The sequence below is a fragment of the Cygnus atratus genome, chromosome 2, assembly GCF_013377495.2.
Source record: "Cygnus atratus isolate AKBS03 ecotype Queensland, Australia chromosome 2, CAtr_DNAZoo_HiC_assembly, whole genome shotgun sequence".
In the NCBI taxonomy this organism is placed as follows: domain Eukaryota; kingdom Metazoa; phylum Chordata; class Aves; order Anseriformes; family Anatidae; genus Cygnus; species Cygnus atratus.
Window position 1 is genome coordinate 10,857,687 of NC_066363.1, and position 25,597 is coordinate 10,883,283.

Genomic DNA, 25,597 nt, shown 5'->3' on the forward strand with positions numbered 1-25,597 from the left:
GGTTTCATCATGAATGCTCTTACTACCAGAGAGCACAAAGAGGAAGAACATGTCATACCAAATGAAGAAAAATTTTCTTCAATATTTAAAAAAAAAATCTATTTGTCTTCTCCATCTGTATTGCCTTGAATCTGAAGTCCTGTATGAATTCACTGATCCAAAGCCAAACACAGCCCAAACCATGACAGTTATTGTTCCTCTCATGTTGTAACCAATTGGGGATTTTCCAGGCTGGAACTTTCCAGAGAGATTCTTAGTTATTTTGAAAGAACCAGTGTTCTTTACATCTGCTATGCACTGATCCAAAGAGTTAATGAATGTAGTTTAGGGAGAAAAAAGTTCAGACTGGCTTCCATCTCTTATTCAACACCTCAGGGAAAGTATGAGGAGACTTTGAGGCTCAGGGCACCTATCAGTATGGTCACACAAGGGCACTCAAGGGAAATGAGCATCTGGGGTTCTTTGACTCTTTCTTTGCTGTCTGTCTTTTCATCCTCTTAAGGTCCCATCATTCAGAGCTTATTTTGCCAAGAGAACAGCATCATATCAATCACTGTGCACTAAAAGCAAAGGATTTTTCTAGCAAATTATTATCATAAAGTGCACTAGCATAAAATTATACTTATTACTGAGCAAAAATAAGTGTCCACTAATGTAATATCCTGGTGTGGATTTGTGAAAGTTCAGAAAAACACATTTTTTCAAGTCATCAAATCAAAGCATAGACTATTTTGTCTTTGAGAAGCAAAGTGGACCTTCGAACTCCCACTTTATTGATGAGAAATATTATACTCTTGTGTTAAACCCAAGGCCCTCTTTTGTCTTTACTTTAAGACTATTAGCTTGTAACGCATGAGAATGGCCTCACTGTCTTTCCAGTGGCCTTTTTTTCCCCAGACAGGTTAAGAATCATGAACAATTCTGTGCATTCCTTTTCCAACTTTGTTTTTCTTTTCCTGTGCATTCAGGAGTATTTCTTCCCTCCACTCTTCTTCCCTCTAAACCCTCCTTAATTTTCATCCCCTAAAAAGAAAGTACCTCTACCTACTGAATGTCAGTGCAGAAGCTCACATTGTTTGAGGATCTTCACACTACCAAAGATAATAGTGAAAGAGTCCACCTAATTGCATAGCTAAGAGATGATACTTCTTTTAAACTGGTGAAACAATCCTATCAGTATCTTCGCTTGCATCTCCCAGCTTTACCAACTTGACTGTTAAAAATTCATTCTGTCTAGTGCTGTTTTCTTCTTTAAGGTTTTCACTCACTGCTCTGTAGTTGAGATACTGATGTTGTTGTTCACAGATTTCACAAAATGTTTTTGCTGCCTGAAAGGGTGTTCAGGAGAATGGTAATTTACTTACAGGTTTGAAGCAGACTAGTCAAACTAGTGCATGTAACACTTCCCCCATGGGACTCAAATTATTTTAATAGATTAGATGACTTAGACCAGCCCATCTTGAGCTTGTTCTGAGAATATGCATTTTGTGTTTTTTGTTTGTTTGTTTATTGTTGTTGTTTTTCACTTCTTTTGTGCCAACCCTGACATGGTAGCATTATTTTCATTCAGTTTGTAGATGCAAACTGCTGTGCATCTCTGGCAGTTACTTTGGTTCTTGTGATGCCATGCTGGTCACTGAATGAAGCTTTGTTGAAGCTGATTAACTTATTAACATTCATGCTTCATTCACAATAAATGCAGATCTCATTCTTTCATATCACTGACAGCTGGAGCCGTACCAGCCACACCTATGACACAGGGGAAAAGGACAAGAAGTTGGAGTTATGTAGGAAATTTTGTTGTTGGTTCAGATAAAAAAGGTTGGACTATTGTTTGAGGAAACTGTGTGTGCAGAAACATCAACTAGAAAAACACTACAAAATCTCATGGAGAAGATATGGCCAGGAAAGCAATGTAAACATATGCTAAGAAAGAAGGGTGGAGGGCGAGCCCTTTTGTGCACAGTGCTTCTTGGAAAGAGGCTTGGAACTACAAGGAAGTAATGGTTGGTTTTTGTTTTTTGTTTCTTTTTTCCTGATCTGGATTCATCCTGTGTCTAAAAAGAACAAAACCTTCACATACATAATGTGGAAATAAAAGGCACTGCACCTAATAAATACTTCACTCCATCACTGATTTATCTCCCTAATGAAAACAGCCTACAAACCTCCTCTTGGTTCAACCTAAGTAAAAAATGGTGACATTAATAGCAGAAGTGAATCCAGTTTCTGAGCAGATAAGTTGCAAGTTTCTATTAACCTTGAACTCACTTGGAACGCGAAGAAGGAAAAAAATTATTTTCATTTAAGATCATATTCTGTTTCTAATATCCTGGAGGAGAATGCTCGCATTGCCTCACCTCAAATAATATATACTACTGCTACCCAAACGTGATCTTCTGGGGAGGGAAACTGAGATTTATTCATTGCTTCAGGAACACAGCTCATAGGCTGAGAAGATAAACACAGAGGGATTTTAGCAGTTGTTTTGGCTGCTGGCATGCTACTACACTTCTTGGAAAAAGTTCCCTTCTTCATTAGCTCTGGGAGTTAGAGACAGGCTCTGTACTTTGGAGCCAATCACCTTGAACTGGCCAGAACATAACTACAAGATAGGAGAGGGAGTAAAAATCTACCTGTCGTGGCGGGCATCCAGAGAAGACTTCGGCGGTTTCTGCCAGAATCAGAAGACTTCTAAGACAAACTGGCAGTAAATTAATTAGACAAACTTGGGCTTGCAGATTAAACTCAATGAAAGAAAGCCAAAAGAGTATGGAGAGGCTCTGGAATTCACTGCAGAACCTGAGTCTTCTTGCATGTGTGCATCAGAACTGGAAGCAGTTATCAGTGAAGAAAATGAAAATGGATTGTCATGAGCCTATAAATGCATCTGTGTTTAATACATATTACGGAGAAAGGGATTTTGGTCTGTCTCCTGACTGATGATTTTATGTTCTTTTCAGGATAAAAATGATCTCTAAAGTGAGAGAAATTAAAAATAATGGAACAAATTAGTTGTTGGCTGATATTCTGAAAATCCATATAAAATGAGCCATAATAAATAAATAAAGTACTTGGGGTTAAGCAAGATGACTAGGTAGTTGAGAGGACATATGAAGTCATTATTGCTTTGGATTTCTTTTTGTGATAAAGTGTAAGTAATGAATACCACAAAGTGTCCTACAAAGTCAGTTTGTGAAAATCCATTTTAAAGATGAAGCCCAGGTCATCAAAGGAAAGGATCTATAAAAAGGCAACTGATTTGCAATGGACAGATTATCCTGTCTGTAAAAGCACAGATCATTGTAGCTACTTGCTGCAGTAGGGTTTTAGAAAAGGAAGGAGAAGATAAAGTGAAACAGTTTTCATAAAGGGATTCTAGCTGCTGACATCTTTTTGGCTTTGAAGGAGAGATGGATGCTTGCTTATTTGCTGAGCACTTCTGATGAGCAAAAGCAGCAGGAAAAAAAATACCAAGCAAAACAGGAGCCAATGTGTTTAGTAAATACGTATATACAAGGAAACTACTGGGGAGAAAATGAGCTTACTTTGATGCTGAATTTACTCTAACGTTAAATGTAAGACATGGGATGATCTAAGAAGCTTTATCACTGTAAAGCAATCATCCTGATCAAGTATGGATCCTGTACAGCAATGATAAAAGGGAAATACTTTATTAAACAGCTAGCTCACTATTTATCTGCTGCAGAGATGGATAAGTCCTCTGAGCCATCAAGCAATTAATCTTGCCTTCTTCAGTTCTGAGCCTTACCCGTCGCTGTGATGAAGAAAAGAGAAGAGCAGATTCAGTGGGGTACTGAATGCAAGTTTACAGGAGGATTCTTGCTCACTGAGAAATAGATGGAGCCGAGGATGTTGTGTCATGAAGAGAAGGCTGACCCAAAGGGCAGGAGGAAGACTGCTCTCACAGCAGGCTAGGACCTGTGGAGAAAAACATATGCAGTGTCTCCACTGTGTTTGAAAACAATGGGAATGGTTCTCCATGACGCATTGCATTCGTTAGACCCGGGTAGTATTTAATACACTCTACTGTCTGACTGAAAACCAAGACATCTGCTAGTGATTCGTGGTAAGATTTCTTACTGGGGACTGTACCCAGTGAGATACAGCATGCTTAAAAAGGAGGCAACTGTGCGTGTACTAGGTGCCTAACTGCTAGTCTTCCTCTGAAGGAGGGAATACGGATCTGTCTTGTCCAGCTCCACAGATGAACAGGCACATTTTGTGAAACTTTTATTACAGAGCAGTCACTTGGAAGTTCAACAGCAGTGCAAAAGCAGTGAATAGTGGGAGACACTTCAAAGTTGAACGTGGTTTAGCATTTCCACAGTTCTTAAGGGCTCTTGCACCTAATCTTGTCTGTGCTCCTTTCAGAGTGCTTTAGTATGGGACACAGTTTCAGATGTTTATGCTCTGAGAGAAGTGTCGATGAACAGACCAATCATTTAAGGGTGTGGTAGCTGTTTAGAGCAGTTATATAAGTATATATGTATATAAGTATATATGTATATATGTATAAGTAAGAAGCATTTCCATCAGGTTTTGTACTGGAGGACAGGAGTGCTGTAGATAGTGCACCCCTACAGTAGTTTATTACATTTGTGAATCATCAAGACTGAAAAATGCACTGCAAAGTTTTAACAATTACCTGTAGCAAAGCTCGTGTAGTCAAAAAGTTTGGATAGGAAAAGCTCGGATGCTGCCTGAAAAAGACAGAAAGGAACAGGTAGATTAACAATGGAAAATTTGTTTAGAAATAGCTATTGCTTTGGGGTTTTGTTTAAAGTGCAGCATTGGGACCTCTTAAGGAGAGGACTCAGATACTGAAGAAAAGTTTGATTGAGGGATGGCATTGTAGATACATTCATGCTAGAATGCAGTACCACCTCTTGCTATCATAACAAAGGCTTTCCATTTACCTCAGGAACTTTGAAATATGAAAGATTAAGTATAGAAGATAGGAAGTTCTTCCCACCAGCAGATGATGATGGATATAGGTTGCAAAACGCAAGATGTGAAAAAGGAATGTGTAGTCCTTGTGGGAGGCATTTCTTTTGATGTATCTGTCTGCTTGATACAGACTGGTAGTCAACCTCTGTTTGATTCTGGTGAAGTGTTACTGAAAGCCAACTAAGAGACATGAACAGCAGAATCCAAAACTTTAAAAGCTTCTCCCTTAGCTGAAGGAATCAAAGGAAAGAAGTGTTCCTTGTGACTGTTCCTGAATCCTGAAATACACCTGAAGAAACTGAATCCAGAACATTTGCCTCGGGAATAACATCTTTAAATTGAGCATAGGCCAATTATCTCATCAGATGTCAGAGGAATCATTGGAACTCATTCATTGAGATTCTTTCCAGTTTTTAAAGGGTTACAAAATAATCAGGAAAAGATTCCACTAAAGTTTTGGATTGGTGATTTGAAAATGTCTTGAAATAAATATAGCATGCTACTATTTTCAAATAGGTTTTATTTTGGAAATGACTTCTCTCTGCTAGCCTGGACCTCGTTGCCATTCTAGATTCCTGTACTGTGACAGACCAAAAGTGTTGTTATGATACAGTCTGGGTGAAATCTTACAGTGTATCCGCTAATACCCTTCCTCTAGACTAAATGTTAAAAAAAGCTGTTTTAAGTTCTTTATTAGTTAGACAGCTGGAGCTGTCGGGACTGTTTAAAACGCAGACACTGTACAGGGCTGACCATGACTTTGCACACAGGTAGGTCTGAATAAATATGCAGTGATCTGGAAGGGGCTGTGTGTGCACGAGTGTGTATGAGAGTTATTGAGAAACACCACAGCAGCACATAGGTAAGCAGCAAAGAAACTCTGGAGAAGCACTTGAAACAGAACACCTGGAAAAAAAAAAGTTGAAAGAGGGCTATGGGACAAAGTGCCACACAGGAAAAGGCTGGGAACCATGAGCTCCATGGAAAATGCTTTCCTTCGTTTGCGTCATACTGAATTTAGGACAACAGAACTGTATGTATGTTATTCATAAATAAACATGATTGCGCCAAAGAAATAACTGACTTATAATTGTTTTTCCCATCTATGTGACCCTTTTTTTTTTTTTAGCTTACTGTTTGGGTCCAAAGGATAGCCATAATTTGGATGGCTTGGGAAATCTAGTTCAACAGTGTGAAACCAGCAAATCCCCATAAAGGGGAATTTCAAGAATAGAGTTTGCCTTTTTCCCCCCTCCCTTTTCCTCTCTCCACCTGATAGTAGAGTGACTTATTACCGAGTATCTGGGCTACCATTAAGGGACTTGGAGAAAACAGATTAACAGGTAAGAAATGAGTTATGTTAATGGCATATGCATTATAAAAAGGCAAAGTGGTCCTTTTAGACAAAATCTAAAGAGGAGGTTATGTTGTTTTCATGTGCTATGACTACTTAGAAATTATAGGAAAATAAAAATGTACTGTTTGTTTTTACTTTTTTTTTTCCTTTTTTCTTCAATAATTATGGGCTTGGTAAGGTATGGGAGTGACCTAATTGTTCCAGTTGTGACCTCTTAAGTTATTGTTAATTTCACTGTCAGTATGTGCTTCTACATCTCCTACTTAATGGTATGCTAATTGTACAGCAGATTGTCACATTCTCCAACATACAGATTCCCTATTTCAATTACAGCTAAGTAAATCTCCATTACTAATGAGTAAGCATTTCTTTTCCATGTACATTTGCATTATAATGGACATTTTCTTTATGCACTAAAATTATTCTTTCCTTGACAACAACTATATATTTTATTTTACAGTAAAGGCTACGACATGATGATTCATTCTTTTCTGTTGGGTTTATCTGTATTTAAATTGTCAAATGTTCTGGATAGCCTGACATTTTCTGTCCCGTGTTATTTTTCTGTATTTCCAGAATTAATTTATGTATTTGCTTTAAGACAACCAACTTAAGACAAATCACAGAAAAGTAAGCTTATGTGTCAGTCATCAATTAAGCCATATTTCAGAATTGTTGCATTGCTTCATTCATGTTGCTGAGAAATTTCAACTGCTGTTGGTGTCAGCGCAAAGTGACCTTTATGATACCGTGTTTGACTGATTTGAATGTAAAGAACAAGTGACCACAAGTGACCCATATCACCGCCAGATCCCACTCTGCTTAACAGAGCATAGCTCTTTGGCTATCAAATACAATCCCCCAAACAGACATTTGCTGCCCTGCTAATGCATATATCTACAAATGCGATGGACAGCTGAGTAAAATGAGGGGGAAGGCCTCCTGGTATATCCGAGCTATGCAGCTCTGCTGCCAAATCCGCGCCCTCCGGAGGGTTGCAGCCAGTCACTGGGTGCCGCTGAACTTGGGCAGCCGGCTCCTGCCGGCAGAGGATTCCCTTCGTCTGCCAGCACCGTGACCTAAGGGGCTTTCGCTGCCCTTCCTCGGGGAACGAAGGGATTGGCAAATTGAGCCCCTGTGGCGGAGATCCTTCCTTTGTTCTGCATGGCCCTGGGAAAATGTATCACCTTTTGTAAAAAAATAAGGACCGTGAGTCTTGTCGAGAAAGCGATAATTTAATTCTTGTTAGTATGCATTGAAGAAGCATTGCTTTGGTTTTGTTGGGGTCACTGCCTACACAGTAAATTACATTACAGGGGTCTTTTTTAGATGCCCAATGCAGATTTATGTATCAAAGAGGGTGTGTTAATTAACAATAATTAATATTCTTGAAGATTTTTAAGTTGGCCTGGTGGTGGGTGTGCATATGGGGCAGAAGACAGGGTGCTGGGTTCTTTTAATCATATAAGTACGTGGGATGTTGAAAAGAAACAAAATTTGGTTAAAGCATTAAGTAGCATTCAAGAAATGCAGGAGGAAATGTTTGCAACCAGATGTTAGAAGTAACAGATTGATTTCCTGGTCACTGTGCATGAATTCTTTCTAGCCTTGTGTATATCCTGATAATCGGATGGATCACAGTATAGATACAAAGTTTGTTTTGTTTTTATTTTGAAAGGCCTACGGTATGCAGCCTTTTTCCCAGACAGCAGCAAAAAACAAGGTGAACAATTTTTGCACTATGTGGTTTTGAATTCTGTCATATTTTCTATTACGTTTCTGTCTTCCATTAGGATAGCTTAGTTTACTCTATTAACCACCACCATCATCCACATCACTTCCAATTCTGAGTTTAGTCTACATTATGTATGTATATAGTTTGCTGATTTTTTTCTCTCTCCTGGGGGCTGGAAGTGGTTACTCACACGTTACAGTTCAAGATGTTGTTACAATGGTTGCCCTTTAATCAGTCATTTTTGGAGTGGCTGATGACACCTGGTGGTGTGTTTCGTAAATGCAGACTTAACCGGGTTTGCAGCTGGCAGAGAATTTTGACCTGGCCTAGCCCGAGCACTGGCAGTCAGAGTTTGAGCTATTTTAATGAATCTGACCTCCTGCATGAAAAAAAAAAAAAATAAAAAAATCTGTTGGGAGCACATTCTCCTCCCATCCAAACCAATGTAAACCAAGAGAAGCAATAAGATTGCACTGCTGTTGGAGCAAAATTAATGCCTCTGACCTTGCTATTGAAGTCAATAGTATAGTTTCTCACAAGGGCTATGTATCTTTTTTATTTTCTTAATTAACTTTACCGATATATTGCATAAATGAATGTTTTTATATATATTTACGCACTAAATATACTGCATTAAACTAAAAATCTTTCCTGTGAAAATCCTAGGTGATTATATTTAGAAATAATGATGTTTTCAAAACTTTGCAGTGGGAATACTGAGGGAAGCTTCTTCTGGTGTTTTATTTAACGTCATGGTTTCTGGCTTGAGTGCATGATTTTTCTTGCCAGCAAATATATTTCCGTATGTTTATTAAATTCCACATTTCTTTGCCAGTATATTTCCTAACAATGGAATATCTGGGATCTACCAATAAGTAACTAGTACGAATAAAAAAGAAGAATCCTGGAATCCTGATTATTTGGTAAAATTCCTCAGTAGCCAGAACCTATTGGGCTCTTCTCCACTTGATTTTTATCTGGATACAACTTTAATCAAAACTGATTCTCTTTCTTGCTTAATTGGCCTTTTATTGCTATCTGATTTTTTTTTGTAGTTTCATAAAGAAGATAAGTGTCACACTAAATATAAAAGAATTATAAGGCAATACTTTATCCTGATTTTTTATCAGTCTACAGAGAATTCAAATTCTACAATGCAGTATCTTTAGTTATTTCTAAAATATTGCAAAGAAAGGATTCCCAACATGTTCTGCCACCGGACTTTGTGGAAGGGGAAATATTTTGTGAAATGAGAATACATTCTTTATAGCCAAATTAAGTGGTATTGTTCTACCATTCTGAAGTATATAGAATTGACATAGAATTAAATGAGAAGAAAAATGGTAGAAGAGTCAAGTTACACTGTTAATCTGAACAACAAAGGAGGGCAAAGTTCTGAGTTAAAAATCATAGGTTAAGGGGTTGTTGTTTGTTTTTTTTCTTATTTCCCTAAGCTTACTGCCCCAACATTCATGGTGTATAAACTTTAGTGTAGGCAATTTGGGTTGAGACTGTCCTGAAATCTCATTTATTTGTGGGGGGTTCTGTTCAGGCAAGTTACGCGACACAGCTGCTCTTCAGCCTAAGGACTGGCAGCTCCACTTCATGTCGCTTCTTACCCCAACCTAGGTGACAGCACTTGCCAGGCATGGGAAAGGGAGAATGGCACAGATGCCTGGTCTGGCCGCTGGTGGGAATTGCTAACTCCACCTTTACAGCATGACATTAAAAATACCTTGGCCAGATTTTTATCAAGATAATTTAGTGAAGAGTAGGAGTAATTTTTTTCAGAGATCTGAACCCATTGAAAAGTGACATTTGACATTAAAAGGCATAGGGAGTTTTATCTGAGATATGACAGTTATTTTGTCTTCCAAGTGTAGGGAAAAGTGTGGCATTTCAGATAACACAAACATTTAACGGTGGCCACTGGCAATTCTGTCTGGTTTTAGCACTATAGATTCCTAGAGCAAAATTCTTCCTCCAAATTATATGCATGCTGCTCTCATTTACTTCAGCAAAGCTTATGCACATGTTTCAAAGGTCAGAATTTGGCCATTGGGGCTGAATTTTCAAGAAAGAGTGTATTAAAGACATCTGTGCATCAACAGAACCATATCCTTTGTTTTGTGTAGGACATTTCAGGAGCAAGCCTAGTGCTGTTGGGCACTGCAAGTGAAACTGTTTCTATTTTTTGAATTGTATTGGGATTGCTTAGCAGAAACATTTCTTGCAGTAATAGGTTCATGATTTCATTTATTCCTTGTGACTCAACACTTTGATACTGAAAAGTTGTCAGTTTTAAGAGAGTAAAGACTGGAAGGGGCCACCCTTCCGAATATTGCAGTTGACAATATACTGTAACAATCAAAACGAGGGGAAATAGTCCAAGGAAGTAGGTATGGTCTATTGAGGTGCACAAACTTTTGTTTGTAGTCTAATACAGAGAGGTCGACAACAGTGTTTTACACAAAGGTAGAAAAGAAACCCACTTTTCACTGTGGACAGAGCTCATATTTGAAATTATGTTACTAATCAGACACTTGAAAAAACTAAAACTTGGCATTCACATGCTATTGGAGTTAGTATGTATTAAATTGATGAAGATCTTTAAGCATGTAGATTTTCCCCTGTTTTTTAAACATTATATACTTCTTAAACTGTTTATAATGTCTAATTGCTGCTGGATTTCAAGACATATCAATTTTGTTCTTAGTTCCTGCAGATTTTGACAGAATATCATACCAAAATATTTTGTATTTTTTGTAGGACTGGGAAACAGAAAATCATGACTGGTATTGTTTTGAATGCCATTTGCCTGGAGAGGTGTTGATATGTGACCTGTGTTTTCGTGTGTATCATTCCAAGTGTTTGTCTGATGAGTTCAGGCTTAGAGACAGCAGTAGTCACTGGCAGTGCCCAGTTTGCAGGGTGAGTACCTATGAGCTTTCATGTGCTGATTAGAGGATTGATATTCATTAATAGTTTCATTAAGGTGTCCAGATGGTCTGGCCAGGTTAATGGATAAAGAACCGAATATTTAAACAATGGTACATATCTAGAGCATCTGTACAGAGATACCAAAATATGGTGCATGTAGCAGATGGTTATTTTTGAAGACTCCAGCAAGTTTTACATATGCATTTGAAAGCACACAGTACGTACTGTGTGGGTATGTGTGTACGGATGTATGCAATGTATGAATGCAGGATATTGTGGAAATCTTCAACATGAGTAAACAAATTGCTGTATAAGATGCTACTGTTTTTACCTAACTTCATTTTAATGAATCATAATGTATTTTTTTATATTTTTATGACTGCATTCTTAATATTTTATTGGAACCATATTTCACATTACAAAGCCATAATCATGTTACTGACAATGGCAGTATCTAAAGCCATGGGGTGAAATCCTGCCTCTCACTTCTGTGCGTTGTATTGGCACAAAAAAAGCCAATATGGATTTCACCCATAGCATCTGTATCTATACTGCTTTTTCTTTACAATTGCTGTTCTTACAAATGTGGTAGGGAGATAGTTATTTCGTATATACCATAGAAGAATGAGCAGGTATGTTGTCTACATGTTATTAGAAGACTAGACATCCGTCATGGTAGTGCTTGCTGGTACCTGGCCTTGAATCAGCCAGATACATCTCCTTACGACTGTCATCTCTGTGTAACCTCCCACAGTGCACCACATCTCTAGGCCTCCTTAAATAGGGAAAAATGCATACGAATGATTAAAATAAAATTGTTGGTATTCAAATGCATAAAACTCTGCCAGTTGCCCTCTGCTTTGGCTTGCTGGAGGGAAAGGAAGCTCCCTTGGTGAAAGTCTGGATCTAGCTGTGGAGGACTGACCTCTGTGCTGCAAGCAGTGTAAGGCTTCAGGTGCTTCCTAGTGCAGAGAAGCAGTTTTTTAAAACATGTGGTTTGTTTTGTTTCAAAACAATGCTTTCTGACTGCTGTTGCCTTAGAACCAGTTGTAAAAACCTGACACTTCTGCCTCCGATTGGGTTTAAGGAAATAATGAAAATAAGAAAATTGAGCCTGCCTCAACGAGTGGAAGGGAAGGAGGAAATAGTGGTGGCAGGGAACAGTTAAGAATAAGGAGGCAAGGAACAGTTAAGAATAAGGACATGTACTGTATCTTCCTGCATTGAAATACCATCATTTAATTTAGCTACTCAATATTCCTTCTGTTAAAAACAACAAATGGTCATATATAGGTGAATTGCTTTTAGATTTTTAAATAAATCTCTTTAATAATTGTTGGTTCTCATAACAAATATTGATAGCTCTTGTAAATGCTTAGATAAACCAGATCCCGTCTCCATTCTAGTTTACAAACAATTTTAGATGACATCTGGTGAAAGGAGAGACTGTGATTTAAACCACCTTGTATGGTGGCTTATAACATCCATCTTGTAAGATGGATGTCATCAGGGTGGAAGAGCTGAATCACTGCACACAGTATGCACAGATATGTAGAGGGGTCAGCTTTGAGATTGGTTTGGCTTTCATACCTAGAGCTTTGAGATCCTCTATGGCAATGATATTAAACAAATGTTTACCTTTAAGAAAAAGCTATGAAACTTAGGCCAAAAATCAATGATCCTTTTTTTTTTTTTGCATATTGGTTCCCTTTTTATTATACAAAGTCTAAGGAGAGGTTTTGGGGTCTCTTACATACTTGCTGCCCCAGAGACCTTTGGCTTGCTCAGTGCCTGAGATAATGATCAACCTACTTATAAGGATATTGCCATCCTGAATACCATGGCATCCCTTTTCCCTTTGTGCTCATATCTCCTACTCTCCTGGTAATTAATCCAACTCATTTGAAGCCCTAATTTTGCAAACTGGGACTTGCACAGTCCCTGGAAGCAAGGGAGAGGTCTTGATGGTCATGGGAATTAGCATCCTGGTGTCAGGTTGCAGTGTACTTCCAGTACTTTCCCTCCACCTTCTGAGGAGCTGACTGCTCTGGTTTTATTTTAAAAGAGATAGACAGGCCTATACTCAAAAAACTATGGTAGTTTAGAGAGCTCTGGCTGATATCCAGAGGACATAACAGAGCTTAACTATCTTGCATAAGGGCAATGGGATTTACTTTGCATTATCAGCAGTAAATATGTGTGTTCAAGAAAAGTAATAGCTGGGACAAAGAGATGCATATATTTTTATAGTTTATTCTTGTGACTGGACATAGCACATTTTACCAGGAGATCTCAAAGCTCTTTACAGAGGTGAAGCAGAAGTATGTTTGAAACCTAATATATTGGGAGAAATTATCTAAGAACACTTCATTCTTATGTAAAGATTGCTTCTGTAATGCTGCCAAGGTCAGCAAGCCTTTGGGTTATTCGTTTCACAATTGCTGGTTGTACTGGTTCAATCAACCTGTGCAGCTTTATCTTGCACACTTGACTACTCAGAAACACTGTATAAAGGACATTGCCAAGGATTTGTTCATAATTTTAAAATATTTTTTCTCCCATACTGTTTATAACAGTTCATTGCAAGCTGTGCTCTGAACTCTGTTTCCCTGCTGGCAGTTTTTCTACACTGCATCCATAAGCAAGAATGTCTAATTCCTGGCTTTTTTTTTTTTTAACTTTACCATACCAATCGGAATATTTTGTACCCTACATAACTCTCAGCAGGAGACGAGAGTCAAACAAAGTTCAATTCAAACCACATTGCGGTGATTGAAAGTTTTCCCTGGCTGCTGACTAATCATTGTCTTAAGTGAAATAAATTGGTATTATCAGCAAAATTCCTGGTAGACAGGTCACAAGAGGAAAACAGTATCAAGGGAGCTTAGAGATTGCATTAGACTTTTCCCACTACTGGAATGGTCCATTCAGTACAAGTTTAGTCTACTGGGTCTCTGAAGGATGCAGGAGACTTGTACATTTATTGCTGCTCTTTGGTTAGATAAAAACAGAAAATTAATTTTCTCTAGTTGTTAATTTAGCACCTCAAAAGTGCAGAATGTACTGCAAAAATACTCAATTTTTTGCTTGAGAAAATAGATGTATACAAAAATCTGAATAGGAGAAAACTGATCCTGTGTTGGGTGACTAACTATGATTATTTCTTTAAAAAGATAATTAAATAAAGTATTTTTTTAGAAAAGAAAAATTCTGCATAGTTATTTTGTTTGACCAAGAGGAATACATTTTTATTTGTGAAACAGAAAGTAAGAAATATTCATATGGTTTCACTTGACTCCTAGTTAATTTTTTGCAGTCATCTGCTCACGCATTGATCTCCCATGCATGTGCTTTACAAGGAACTATAACCAATTTATCTATTGTAGTGGGTGGTTCAATATTTCTCTGTTTTATGTATATGCAAGCGAAGTAAACTGTAGATCTTAAGATATCAAATGCTGTGCTGATACATATTCTATAAATAGGTTGTTTCTGAGTTCTGGTACTGTACTGAGCATTTCATAGGGTACGTAAAAATACACTATCATGCAGTTCACAATCAACATTAGACATAATGTGACAAGTGAGTGACAAACAGTGGAAGGTTACAAATGTAGAAATATGAAGAGTACTTAAGTGAAGTGGATCAAATAGTTAGATGGGGGATCAGTCAAGATAGCTAATAGAAAATACAAGAATGGAAGAGAGAATATGGAGAACAATGCTGACTTTATGGGGTGTTACGGAAGAGGCAAATTCTTTGAGTTTGTTAGATAACTCTTGAGGGTTGACCTCTGCAGGCAGCTGAGCCTTGAAGACCCACTCGCCTCCCCCCAGTGGGATGGGGAAGAGAATTAAAAGAGCATATGTGAGAACACTTGTGGGTTCAGCTAGATACAGGTTCATAGGTAAAGCAAAAGCTGTGCGCACCAACAAAGCAAAGTAAGGAGTTCATTCACCACTTCCCAGCAGCAGCAGATTTCAGCCCTTTCCAGGAAAGCAGGTCTTCATCAGGTTTAACAGAAGGCAAACAGTGTAGCTCTGAATGTTGCCACTTATCCCTTCCTTCCCTCCAGCTTTTACTGGTGAGCCTGATGTCCTGTGGTGTGCAATGTCCCTTTGGTCAGCTGGGGTCAGCTGTCCTGGCTGTGTCCCCACCTGCTTTTTGTGCGCCCCCAGCCTCCTCACTGGCAAGGCAGCTCAAGACATAAAAAGTCCTTGACTGCTTACATTTCTCAGCAACAGCTAAAACATCCCTGTGTAACCAACGCTGTTTTGGTCACAAATCCAAAACATAGCGCCACAGAGATACTATGAAGAAAATGAACGTATCCAAGCCAGACCCAGTACAAAAACTGCATGACGAAACATATTCCATGAACAGGACCTGGCATTTGTACACAACAAATAGCAGTGAATTGGGTGGTGAAGGGAGGGCCTAGTACAGGATCGATGGTAGCACCACCTGGTTCGGTGCACAGAGCCCACCTCTGAGGAGGTGCTAGTGCTCAGCAGGCCTCTTCTGTCCACCTCACAGCCCCATGCTCCCTGAAGTAAAACAGGGAACCAGCAGAACTGGACACTGCATGGGGCATATTTACTGAAGTATAAAGGAATTTGTCCACAGCAGTGGGAAAACTGGGAAGCTTCCACTCTGTGCACATAAAAGCATATTTAATTTATATGGTGCTTCTTACTCAGAGTTACTGAAAGCATCGTACAAACTAACTTGTGGATTCAGCTGTAATGTCTCCAAAAGCACGTAACTGTCTGAAAAGTCTCATGTAACTGCATGTAGTCTCGAAAGAGGGAGGCCTTATGCTGTGTTCTTCCCAGGCAGTTGTTTTGGTGATCAGGCTGTTCCGTGTGAGGGCACTCGTTGCTCTGTGACCCGTCCTCTGTGCCTGCATAACTTTGTCACTGGTGCAGAAAACCTGAGGGCCTGACTCAGGGCAGAGAGTTTGAGGATGGCAGAGAAGTAAAGCTTTCCATATATAGCACCAAATTCCTCTGTAAATTTAAGCCCTAAAAAAAATAAAAATCCAAGGGCCTGTGGGTGAAGCAGGGAGTTTGTAAACAGCAGCGGTGGATAAATGTCAGATTTGTACACATAGCTCTCCTCTGTGGATGCAGGCCTGGAAACCTGAATTGCTTCTGAAAATGGAACTGGTGACTTAGTAATGTGTATCTGTCATTGAGCAGCCTTCACCTAATCCATCACTGAACTTTTTCTCACCCATACATGGAGTTCTTCAGTGCGTGCACACATGACAGTTGAGAGAGGAAGGGAAAAAATTTGGTTAATGGGAGACTGTAAGGCAAAAATGTCGTTGTGTTGGTTATAGCTAGACAGAATGCTGCCACTAACTCTGCACTTGTCAGACATATACCATGCAGTCTCTATTTTTTTTCCTTCTCAAAAGGAAAATTGCAGCAACTGCAGCATAGTGACCTAGTCACCCCAGGAGTTGACAGCTACATGCTAACTCGGGGTGCGAAGGACAGTCGCTTCAATCATAAACAGTGCTCCTGCAGGACAGTGCCTTCCTTGGGAGTCCCCCTAGCTGCTACCAACCTCGTGTAGTTCATAAAGTCTTGTAGTAAATTCCTGCACTATAAGCATGCCAGAAGTGACTGTCACTTACAGTCACACCTGCATGCTGCAACGTATTGCTACCCTCTTTAACAGCTAAGCTGTATTATTAATTTGGTATATTGAATACCAACAGCAATGTAAATCCAACCTTCAGGTACCAGCTTCTAAGAAATAGATGGGGCACAGCGAGTAAAGCATATACAAGTATTTCCTGCACCCACCAGCAAGGTTAGGTTGTAGCTGTGGCCTTCCACCTACAGGTCTCATGAATCTTCTACATGAGGATTGCTGTTGTCAAGTTTATGGCTTCACTCCTGCATTCACTATGTAAACATGTATGCCTGACCAAGCCTTTCACTTTATCGTGATTCAGTGCAGAAAGGCCATGGATTTCTCTAAAAAATTGGTGTGATTTAAAAATCCTCCTTGCTGGGGGCTGTCCCTGGTGGGCAGCTAAGCACCACGCAGCTGCTGACTCTCTTCACCCCCTCTGTTCCTCAGTAGGGTAGGAGGAGAAGAAAGGAGGAGTAAAAGCAAGAAAACTTGTTGAGAGGTGGAAGAAGAGAGAAAATAAAACAAGGGATGCAAACAAAGGCTGGCTATTACCTGAGCAAAACATGGCTAACATCCCTAAACAGCCAGTTTTCCCTTTTTATTGCTGAGCATGATGACACATGGCATGGGCTATCTCTTCGGTTAGTTTGGGTCATCTACCTGGTCGTATCCCCTCCCAGCCTCCTGCACATTATTCACTCAGGAACACGGTGAGAAACACAGAAGTCCTTGATGCTGTGCAAACACTGTTGAGCCATAGCTAAAACATCAGTGTGTTATCAGCATTGTTTTGGTCACAGATCTGACACACAGCATCATACCAGCTGCTGTGAAGGAATTTAACTCCACCCCAGCCAGAATGAGTGCAAGCCTTATATTAACATGGTATGTCCACAAAGAGTATATCTGCAAGTATAAAGATCCTGAAACTTCTTTTTGAGTTGAAACGAATCTTAGCAGCCTCTTTGAAATAAACTTGTACTTACACAAGGGTTGCAGTAGTGTGCCTTAGTAGATCTGACTGGGGGAAAGGATGTGCGGTGGATCTTACCACTTGTACAAAATTACAAGCCATCATCATTTGCTTTTCCCCAAAGTAGGAAATTAAAAGACCTGATTTGCATTTGTACTTGCTTTTATATCACTCTGGCTATAAAGGGGCCCAAAAGTGGGTACGTTTTCTTGTGTCAGAGCAAAGCAATTAGATTTTATGTAAATCATATGCCCCATCTAATGTTGTCTATTTTCTTGCTTGAAGTTTTTCTAGTTTGACTTCCCCAAGAACACTGCAAGTCTTCAAATTACATAATTGTTTCATTTTTTATTATTTTGTTTTGTTTTCTTCTAATTACACATTTTCAGTCATAGCTTCCAAACAATGTGTTAGTGGTACCTCCTAGAGGGCTAATCTTTGCTGAAAAGTGAATAAGGTGGTTTGATTATAACTTTCTACAGAGGGTGGGTAACCTTGCCATAAAAAGACATTTTGCTTGCTGATGGGCTTCTATTCCCTAAATTCATTACCTTTCAATATTTAGAACCTGAAGATCGATTTTTTCTTAAAATATATCAGTATAGGGAATTGAAGGAAAAGTGGAGAAAATCAAGTTTGCCCGAATTGGCAAGCTAATTATATCATTTTCATTGGTGCTTAGGATGATATTAATTGCTGACATCAGTAACGATACAAAAGCAGCTATCTTTCTTTCACTACGATCTGAAGGATAAATCTGTAAACCATCTATCTTAACACATTCTCTTACAAACTGTCTTGCCCAGCAGGCATGAAAAAAGGTTCACATGAATTTCGAAATACTTGTAAAGGATGATAAATTCAGAGCCATGTCACAAAAAGAGGACTAGTCTCTGCAAGTCAATTTTATTGTGTCCTAATAAGTCTCAGTCTGTTAAAATGCTGTGTCATTAGCAAGCATACAGCACTCTGTTGTCTAAAATGACAAAATGGCAGTGGCATTTCATAATGCAGAAAATTTAATGCACCTTTGGGTTTCCATTTGAGTAGGAATGTTGTTTTATGCAGAACCGACTAGGTGAACTGAATGTAAGCATCATGCACATTCTCAAGGCAGACTGCTGCATGCCGTGTTTACTTTCAACGTGAACATACAGAAGGTAATTCAGACATACGGCACAGAGTAAAAGTCTGTCTCATTCCAGAGTTTGGGCGGAAGGTCTGGGAATGATTAACAGCGTGAAAATAATGCTCAAATGTGATAGAAGTGTTAGAAAGCCCTGCTGCTGGCCCTTTCCACAATACTGCATTTTACCCAATAGTGGCAGTGTCCTCTCAGGAACAAGCTATCGTGGTATTCTGCATGCTGTAGTACCCGTGTAGGTTCATCATTATGGGGCAGAAGCAATTAACAGTACAGCATATGCCATGTTATGGTGAGGTAGAAATATTTCAGCACAGTTTGAAATGATTCTATGCATACCGTTAAGCAATTGAATAAACACCTACCTCGGTAGTGCTATGTGCAATTTTGATTTAATTTAAGGAGGTAGTAAGTACAATCCTGAGATGAATAGCTTACACACTAGCTGTAGCACAAAGGCCAACCTGTGATTTCAGGGTCGTCAGTGTCTTTCATGAGGAATATAAGCAGAGGAGATTTGGTCAAATTTCTTTTTTTTTTTCTTTATTTTTGTATTAGTGTGTAACTTATACTCTGCTAAGAAAATATGTAACAGTAGCTGCTCTGTACTCAACATATCTCCTCCCTCTATATGTTCAGGGTCTGATATGAATGCTTCAGTTAAAAGTAACACACTCCTAGTGATTAAAATAGTTCATAAGCCTCTTACCTCTCAGCTACCTATTAGGACATAGTAAACTGGATTCTGTTTCTTCTTGTGCATCATAAATAATATTGTTTGCCAAGCAGCATCTGCATAAGTGTGCAGATCTTGCTAAAGACTATGCAAATCTGAAGAGGCAGGTGTGGCAGAAAGAGTATGGTCCCCACAGTTTGCATACAGGTGGTGATGTGATGCATGAGAAGGGGAGAACTCAGCTTGGCACTCAGTGTATTCAGACGTGCAAGGAGGAGTACACATTTTTGAGAGAGATTGAGAATGACTGCGGGATAATAAGCCTGGAACCAATGCTGTTGATTCACTGCGCTTTTGTTTTGGAGAACTCTTGTAGGCAAGAGCAAGGAGGAGATAGCACTTCAGCTAGCTGTTGTAAGGCCACACAGAGCTGTGCGCACAGCCGCTGTGACCAGAGGTTGGAAAGGCTGGTTTGTAGCAGCACACTTGGCATTTGAGAGCCACCTGCTTTTCAGCAGCATGTTTTCTGCTTCCCACTAGCCTGGATTGACTTTGAAGGGTGGGGATGAGACTCTGTACTAGTCCAAGATGATGAAAAGTTCTGGATTCTGAACTGCTAAAAAGAAGCAGTCTGTGCTCCAGAATTTGGGTTAGATTTCGTGAGGGAAGAACCACAAAAAATAATAACTGCAATATTTCTTGAGCAGTAGAAAGAGTTTTTACTGGCTAGAGCAGTGTTTGAGTCCGTCCTAGACAGAGTCTGTTTGCCTAGTAAGCACATAATTTATAGATAGTAATGGATGTTCTTTTAAAAATCATTTCTTACTTTACTGAAAATAATAATGCCTTGCTAATTAAAAAATAATAATTAAAATACTCCCTAAAATGCCTTTCTTCATTACTTTATTCTAAAACATTTTTTTTACGTGAGAGGTTTTGACAAAACAGTATGAATATAAGTGGAAATAAAACCTGTAATTCTATAGTTGAAGTCCTCATAATTCAAAGCAACACATATGATTGTTATGACATGTGTTAGTTACCGATTTCCCAGAAAAGATTTTCCCTAAAAACATCTCATATATACTGTGATCCAAAGTTACCTTTTCAAAAAATGTTGTGACGCTGATAAAATTTTCGGTAGATGAATTTTGAAGTCAAATTTGAAATAATAATATGATCCTGTTTTTCTTTGACAGAGTATCAAGAAGAAAAACACAAGCAAGCAAGAGATGAGCACATACCTGCGGTTCATAGTCTCTCGTATGAAGGAGCGGGTGAGTCTGGAACAGGAAAGTTTATCCAGGTGTTGGGTTGCACTGTAGGGGATGTACTGCAGTTGGTCATGTGTGACTGTGCTGGAATGAAGGCTACAAGAGGGTGTCATTTAATTTCCCTTGTCATAAGCAGTGTGTGTATTTCAACATACGTTTATCATGTCTCATTGCTTAGAGTAGTATCATTCTGGCAGGAATAGCTTATGCCATGGGCATAAACTCTTCTGAAGACATGGGTCAGCTCTTCTGAAATGGACATTTTTCAGGTTTGAGATGCATGTCATGTGTACGGTTGTAGAGGAATAGTTGTGCTTTGTGTTTTCCCCACCTGAAATATTCCAAGCTATTGCAATTTTTTAATCTTTTGTGTATGTTTTAAGCAGATTCTCAATGCAATAACTTGCAGTGTCTCATGGTCCTTTCAGGCTATAGATCTAAACAAGAAAGGGAAGGACAACAAACACCCAATGTATCGGAGGCTGGTGCACTCAGCTGTTGATGTTCCTACTATACAGGAGGTAGAGTGATTTGCTTTCTAACTTTCACATTGTTTATGGTGTCTTTTATCAGTGAAGATAACCTTAAGGTCTAAAACAAACACGAATCTTGTTTAATTCTCCTCATGATGAGTATTTCAGTATTGTAGTCAGCATTGAATATGGGACCTTCAAATTTCATGCTTCTCCTTATGAATAGGTAACCAAGTGAGAACATCTTGACTGGTGCCTAGTTTTCAGACACAGAATATCCTCAGTTCATTTTGTAGTAAGGTTTTACTAGGAGCTGCAGGTAGCTGAAATCTTTTTTTTTTAAATATGCTTTATCTAAGTCACTGAGTATGGACTTGAGTGCCTGTGTTTGCATATCTGGCCCAATGTTTTTGACCATATTCCAATTTCAGTCACTGAGACATTGTATAGATGTCAACTTTATAAACATCTGAATGATTCATAAAGAACCAATCATTTTGTTGTTCACAAAAAAAGTCTTTTTTTTTTCATGTTTTGCATTAATGGTTCCAAAAATAAAGTTCTAGTAGATATTTTTTCCTTTTTTTTCTGAACTGAAGGTCTGATGGTGACTCATGTAAATGAACTATACATGACCAAAATGGATAGCATACTCATCTTGTTCATTGCTGCAACTCGATTGCTATGGCATGCTAGTATATATTGTCCTTTACAACTACAGATGTAAAAAGCCTTTGCTTTATTATTGTTATTGAAACATACGGATAAACAATAGCTACACTGACAGTTTTGGAGACAACCACTACTGGCTTGCTTGAAGTACTGGCAATACTGGTTGAACCTGAAAATTGGTCAGGCTCCCCTTTCACTGTGTCACCTTCACCCACTTCCACAGAAGGTCTTTTTGGCCTTGATAACATCCCAGAAACTGAAGATTTTTTGTTTGATGATTGGAATTCTCATATATATTCTTCACAGAGCATAACTGAAAAGACTGCAATCCTTACTAGGCCACACTAGGAAAATGAACTGCATGGCTCCCTCTAGGTTTTTGTTATGAGTTTGGGAGACTAAAGCAATCAGCCTTCATCAGAAAGCACTCACTGTCAAAGGAAGATCTTGGAACTATAAAAGCAGTCAACATTGATTTGAAACAAGCATGTATTTTAAGGTATAAAATCTTTACTTCAGGGAATATACCTTCATATGAACAAGTGTCCTAGGTCACATCTTATGATGAACCTACTCAGACTTACCCCCATTATAACTGAGAGGATGTAGTGTTTTTTTTTTTAACTTAATCAAACATGAAAGCACCTGTTTTACTGCTAGGCGTTGCATAAAGGAACCACTGCAGCCCATGTTCAGGTACTACCGAACCATGTCAAAGAGATATGAGTGTTACTTTTGTATGCAGGAAGGGCAGCGTCTGATCTGTATTGCATAATGCAGATTTCCATGAAGGCTTCTTTGCATAAAACAAGTACAGCACTTTGACAGTGTTTTCACAGTCTTGTGTTTTCTTTTTTATAGAAAGTAAATGAAGGAAAGTACAGGAGTTATGAGGAGTTCAAAGCAGATGCTCAGCTGCTTCTACACAACACAGTGATTTTCTATGGAGGTAAAGTGCTACATTTACTACTTGCATTATTTGATTTATCTTATTATAATATAATCTTAAGTGTAGATAAAGTCGTCTGAGAGCCCTTACAAACCAAAGTAAGTTGCAAGGGAACTTGACTTACTGCAGGGTTTGCTCTTGCCCACCTGCTACACTCCTATTTTCATCCTTTCTGGCTAAGCCTATCAGTGGAAATGTACAACTTTGACATCCTGTTTCTTCTGCTAAGTCAGTCTACACTACAGATTTCTTCCAGTGTACATACATTGTTCTAGAGTAGAAAGAGGTACAATCTCTGATGTGCTGCATCAGCAGAAATGTGCACTACAGGTGTGTGTTTTTTTCACGTGTGCAATATCTGCCTTAATGCAGTAGCAGATACAGCTACATCCACACTAGAAGTGCCCTGCTGGTGCCATCAGGAAAGGGTCATCAGAAAAGCTGCCAGCCGCTGGGAAGGTTTTAAGTGATTATTTGATAGGGTGGGACAGCCTGGCTGGAAGGGAAAAACACCACTACTACTTCCAGAAGCTATATCCAGGTCCAGTAACGAGGTTCTCCAGAGCCATCATTTCAGTAAGGATGTGGTTCTCCCCCACAGACACCTCAAGGAAACTGGGAGGAGACTGAGATCAGGCTATTCCTAGTGTCAGACAGCCCACACTGTTGTTGGCAGGGAGAGATGTGAATGTGCTAATAGAGAAATACGCAGGTGTAAAAGGAAACCCATAGTGATAAATACTTTCTGAAGCATTACTTTGAGCAGAAATTGATTGTACAGTGATTTGAGCAGGAATTGATTGTACCTGTGTTCCTTCAAGTGGTGATAGCAGAGAACCATGTTTTAGGGCAATTGTTAAGACATTAGCGGAGAAAGAAACTGGATCCTTATTAAAAGCAACCATGTGTCCCTGCTGCTGCTCCTCAGATTTATATTTGTATTGTTCAGTTTAAAAGCTCCCAACAGTATTTTTGCATATAAACATAAAAGAGCAAGCAAATATAGAACTGATCATTAGAAAATTTTAAAAGGAAGGGTTATCCAAGTGGCTGAATTATGTTTTGTATTCTAAAGCAAGACAATTGCAGCATGAAAGTCATAGCAGCTGTAAGTCTTTCTAAGCATTGTGATCATACTGTGATTGTTTATAGTCTTTATTTTTAATTTATAGCGGACAGTGAACAAGCTGATATAGCGAGGATGCTTTACAAAGACACATGTCATGAAGTAAGTAGTACCAAATAACCACAATATAGACAAGCTATTTGTTTTTTTTTGTTTCAGAATCTAGGAGGATGATTCCTTCCCATTACAAATACAAGAAGGATGTGAAATTCTAACTGCTGATTCAGAATAGCTTTTCCTTTCTGTTTGTACAGTTGAATTATTTCTTTCAGAATCTGCTTTAAATATTGATGAATTTAAAGAACTATGCTTTGCATTTTACCTTTAATAAATCATTAGGAATTCAATTAGTCCCTCCCCCTCCCTTGTTTTTCAAAAGCATGAATAATGTTTCTGCAGCTTGTCTTTCATCTGCTCTCAAGTCACTGTTTCACACCTCATTTACACAGACAGAAGTAACTCCACCCAATTAGCAAGCAGGACTGAAAAATTTTACCACTTAAGAAAGAGTTATACTAGTGAGGTCGTAGAAATAGGATTTTGGGAGCTTATTTATGTGTTTTTGTTTTTCAGCTGGATGAATTGCAGCTTTGCAAGAACTGTTTCTATTTGTCAAATGCGCGACCTGACAATTGGTTCTGCTATCCTTGCGTATGTTGCTGACACAGATTTTTATTTGTTTACTCTTCTCTGTAAATACCTGCAGTTTTGGTGTCATTAATGCATTGAATATTCCATTTCTGTAAGCGTGTTTCAAATATATAGTTAAGACTCTAAGTCTAGATATTTTACACAAACAAAATGTTGATTGAAGTTCAAAGCTGTAACAATGCAGATAATAAAATTTAGTTATCAGGCAGTTAAAATGCTTTTACAAGAAAATAAGGAGCTTACAGAAATAAAACTTTACTCCTGCAGAAAGCTATGAAGAAAGACAAGTTTAATTTTGGGGTGTTTAAGATCTCTGCTTTCAATAGACAGTTACACCCTTTTCAGGCTTTGTGTTTTTTTGGCTTTGATGCAACCAATATATCTAACAGGCAAACGTGTATTGTAAGAAAACAAAAATGAAAACAAGCATTAGACATAAACGGCAACCATGTTCTTAAGATGCTAGTATACTATTACAGTAAAATATTTGTGGGAGGAATTGGTGTAATACTTCATATCCAATAATAAAAACAACATTTTTTGCAGATACCTAATCATGAGTTGGTTTGGGCCAAAATGAAAGGCTTTGGGTTTTGGCCAGCCAAAGTCATGCAGAAAGAGGACAATCAAGTCGATGTTCGCTTTTTTGGCCATCACCACCAAAGGTAATTTATTAATTCCATGTGCTGCTTTTTACAAACAATACTTAAAAGAGTTTATCTCATCTATCATGTTGTAAATCCTGGCTTAGCTGGTTGCCAACACTAGAAAGACTGTGTATGATGCCATAATTGTTTCAGAAAGTTTAAAGCTCAGTCTAATACATTCGAAGTTGCCAAATGGCTCAGAGATTCCCTTTCCACAGTTGCCATAGGGATGTTACTTAATGCCATTTTAATTAAAGAAAGCAAATGAACTTCTGTCCACAGAACTGTTTTGTCAAATCAGTAGCAGTCTGCTAATCCATGCCAAGGTAAAAATTGGACAGAAATGTACTCCTACTACC

The 25,597-nt window shown here is 38.6% G+C and overlaps 1 protein-coding gene across 6 annotated transcripts in view; it reads left to right on the plus strand.

The window, feature by feature from the left end:
• ZMYND11 (zinc finger MYND-type containing 11) overlaps positions 1–25,597 on the plus strand; it is a 107,490-nt gene that overhangs the window by 67,931 nt on the left and 13,962 nt on the right. For 2 of the 6 annotated variants that reach the window (XM_035564291.2, XM_035564292.2), the window contains 8 exons: positions 8,007–8,051; positions 10,833–10,994; positions 20,646–20,723; positions 21,149–21,241; positions 22,727–22,814; positions 23,987–24,042; positions 24,514–24,591; positions 25,138–25,256. In XM_035564291.2, the coding sequence (XP_035420184.1) occupies positions 8,007–8,051; positions 10,833–10,994; positions 20,646–20,723; positions 21,149–21,241; positions 22,727–22,814; positions 23,987–24,042; positions 24,514–24,591; positions 25,138–25,256 (719 nt within the window). The remainder of the gene's footprint in view (positions 1–8,006; positions 8,052–10,832; positions 10,995–20,645; positions 20,724–21,148; positions 21,242–22,726; positions 22,815–23,986; positions 24,043–24,513; positions 24,592–25,137; positions 25,257–25,597) is intronic. The other 4 variants (XM_035564293.2, XM_035564295.2, XM_035564296.2 and 1 more) reach the window with 2 other exon arrangements.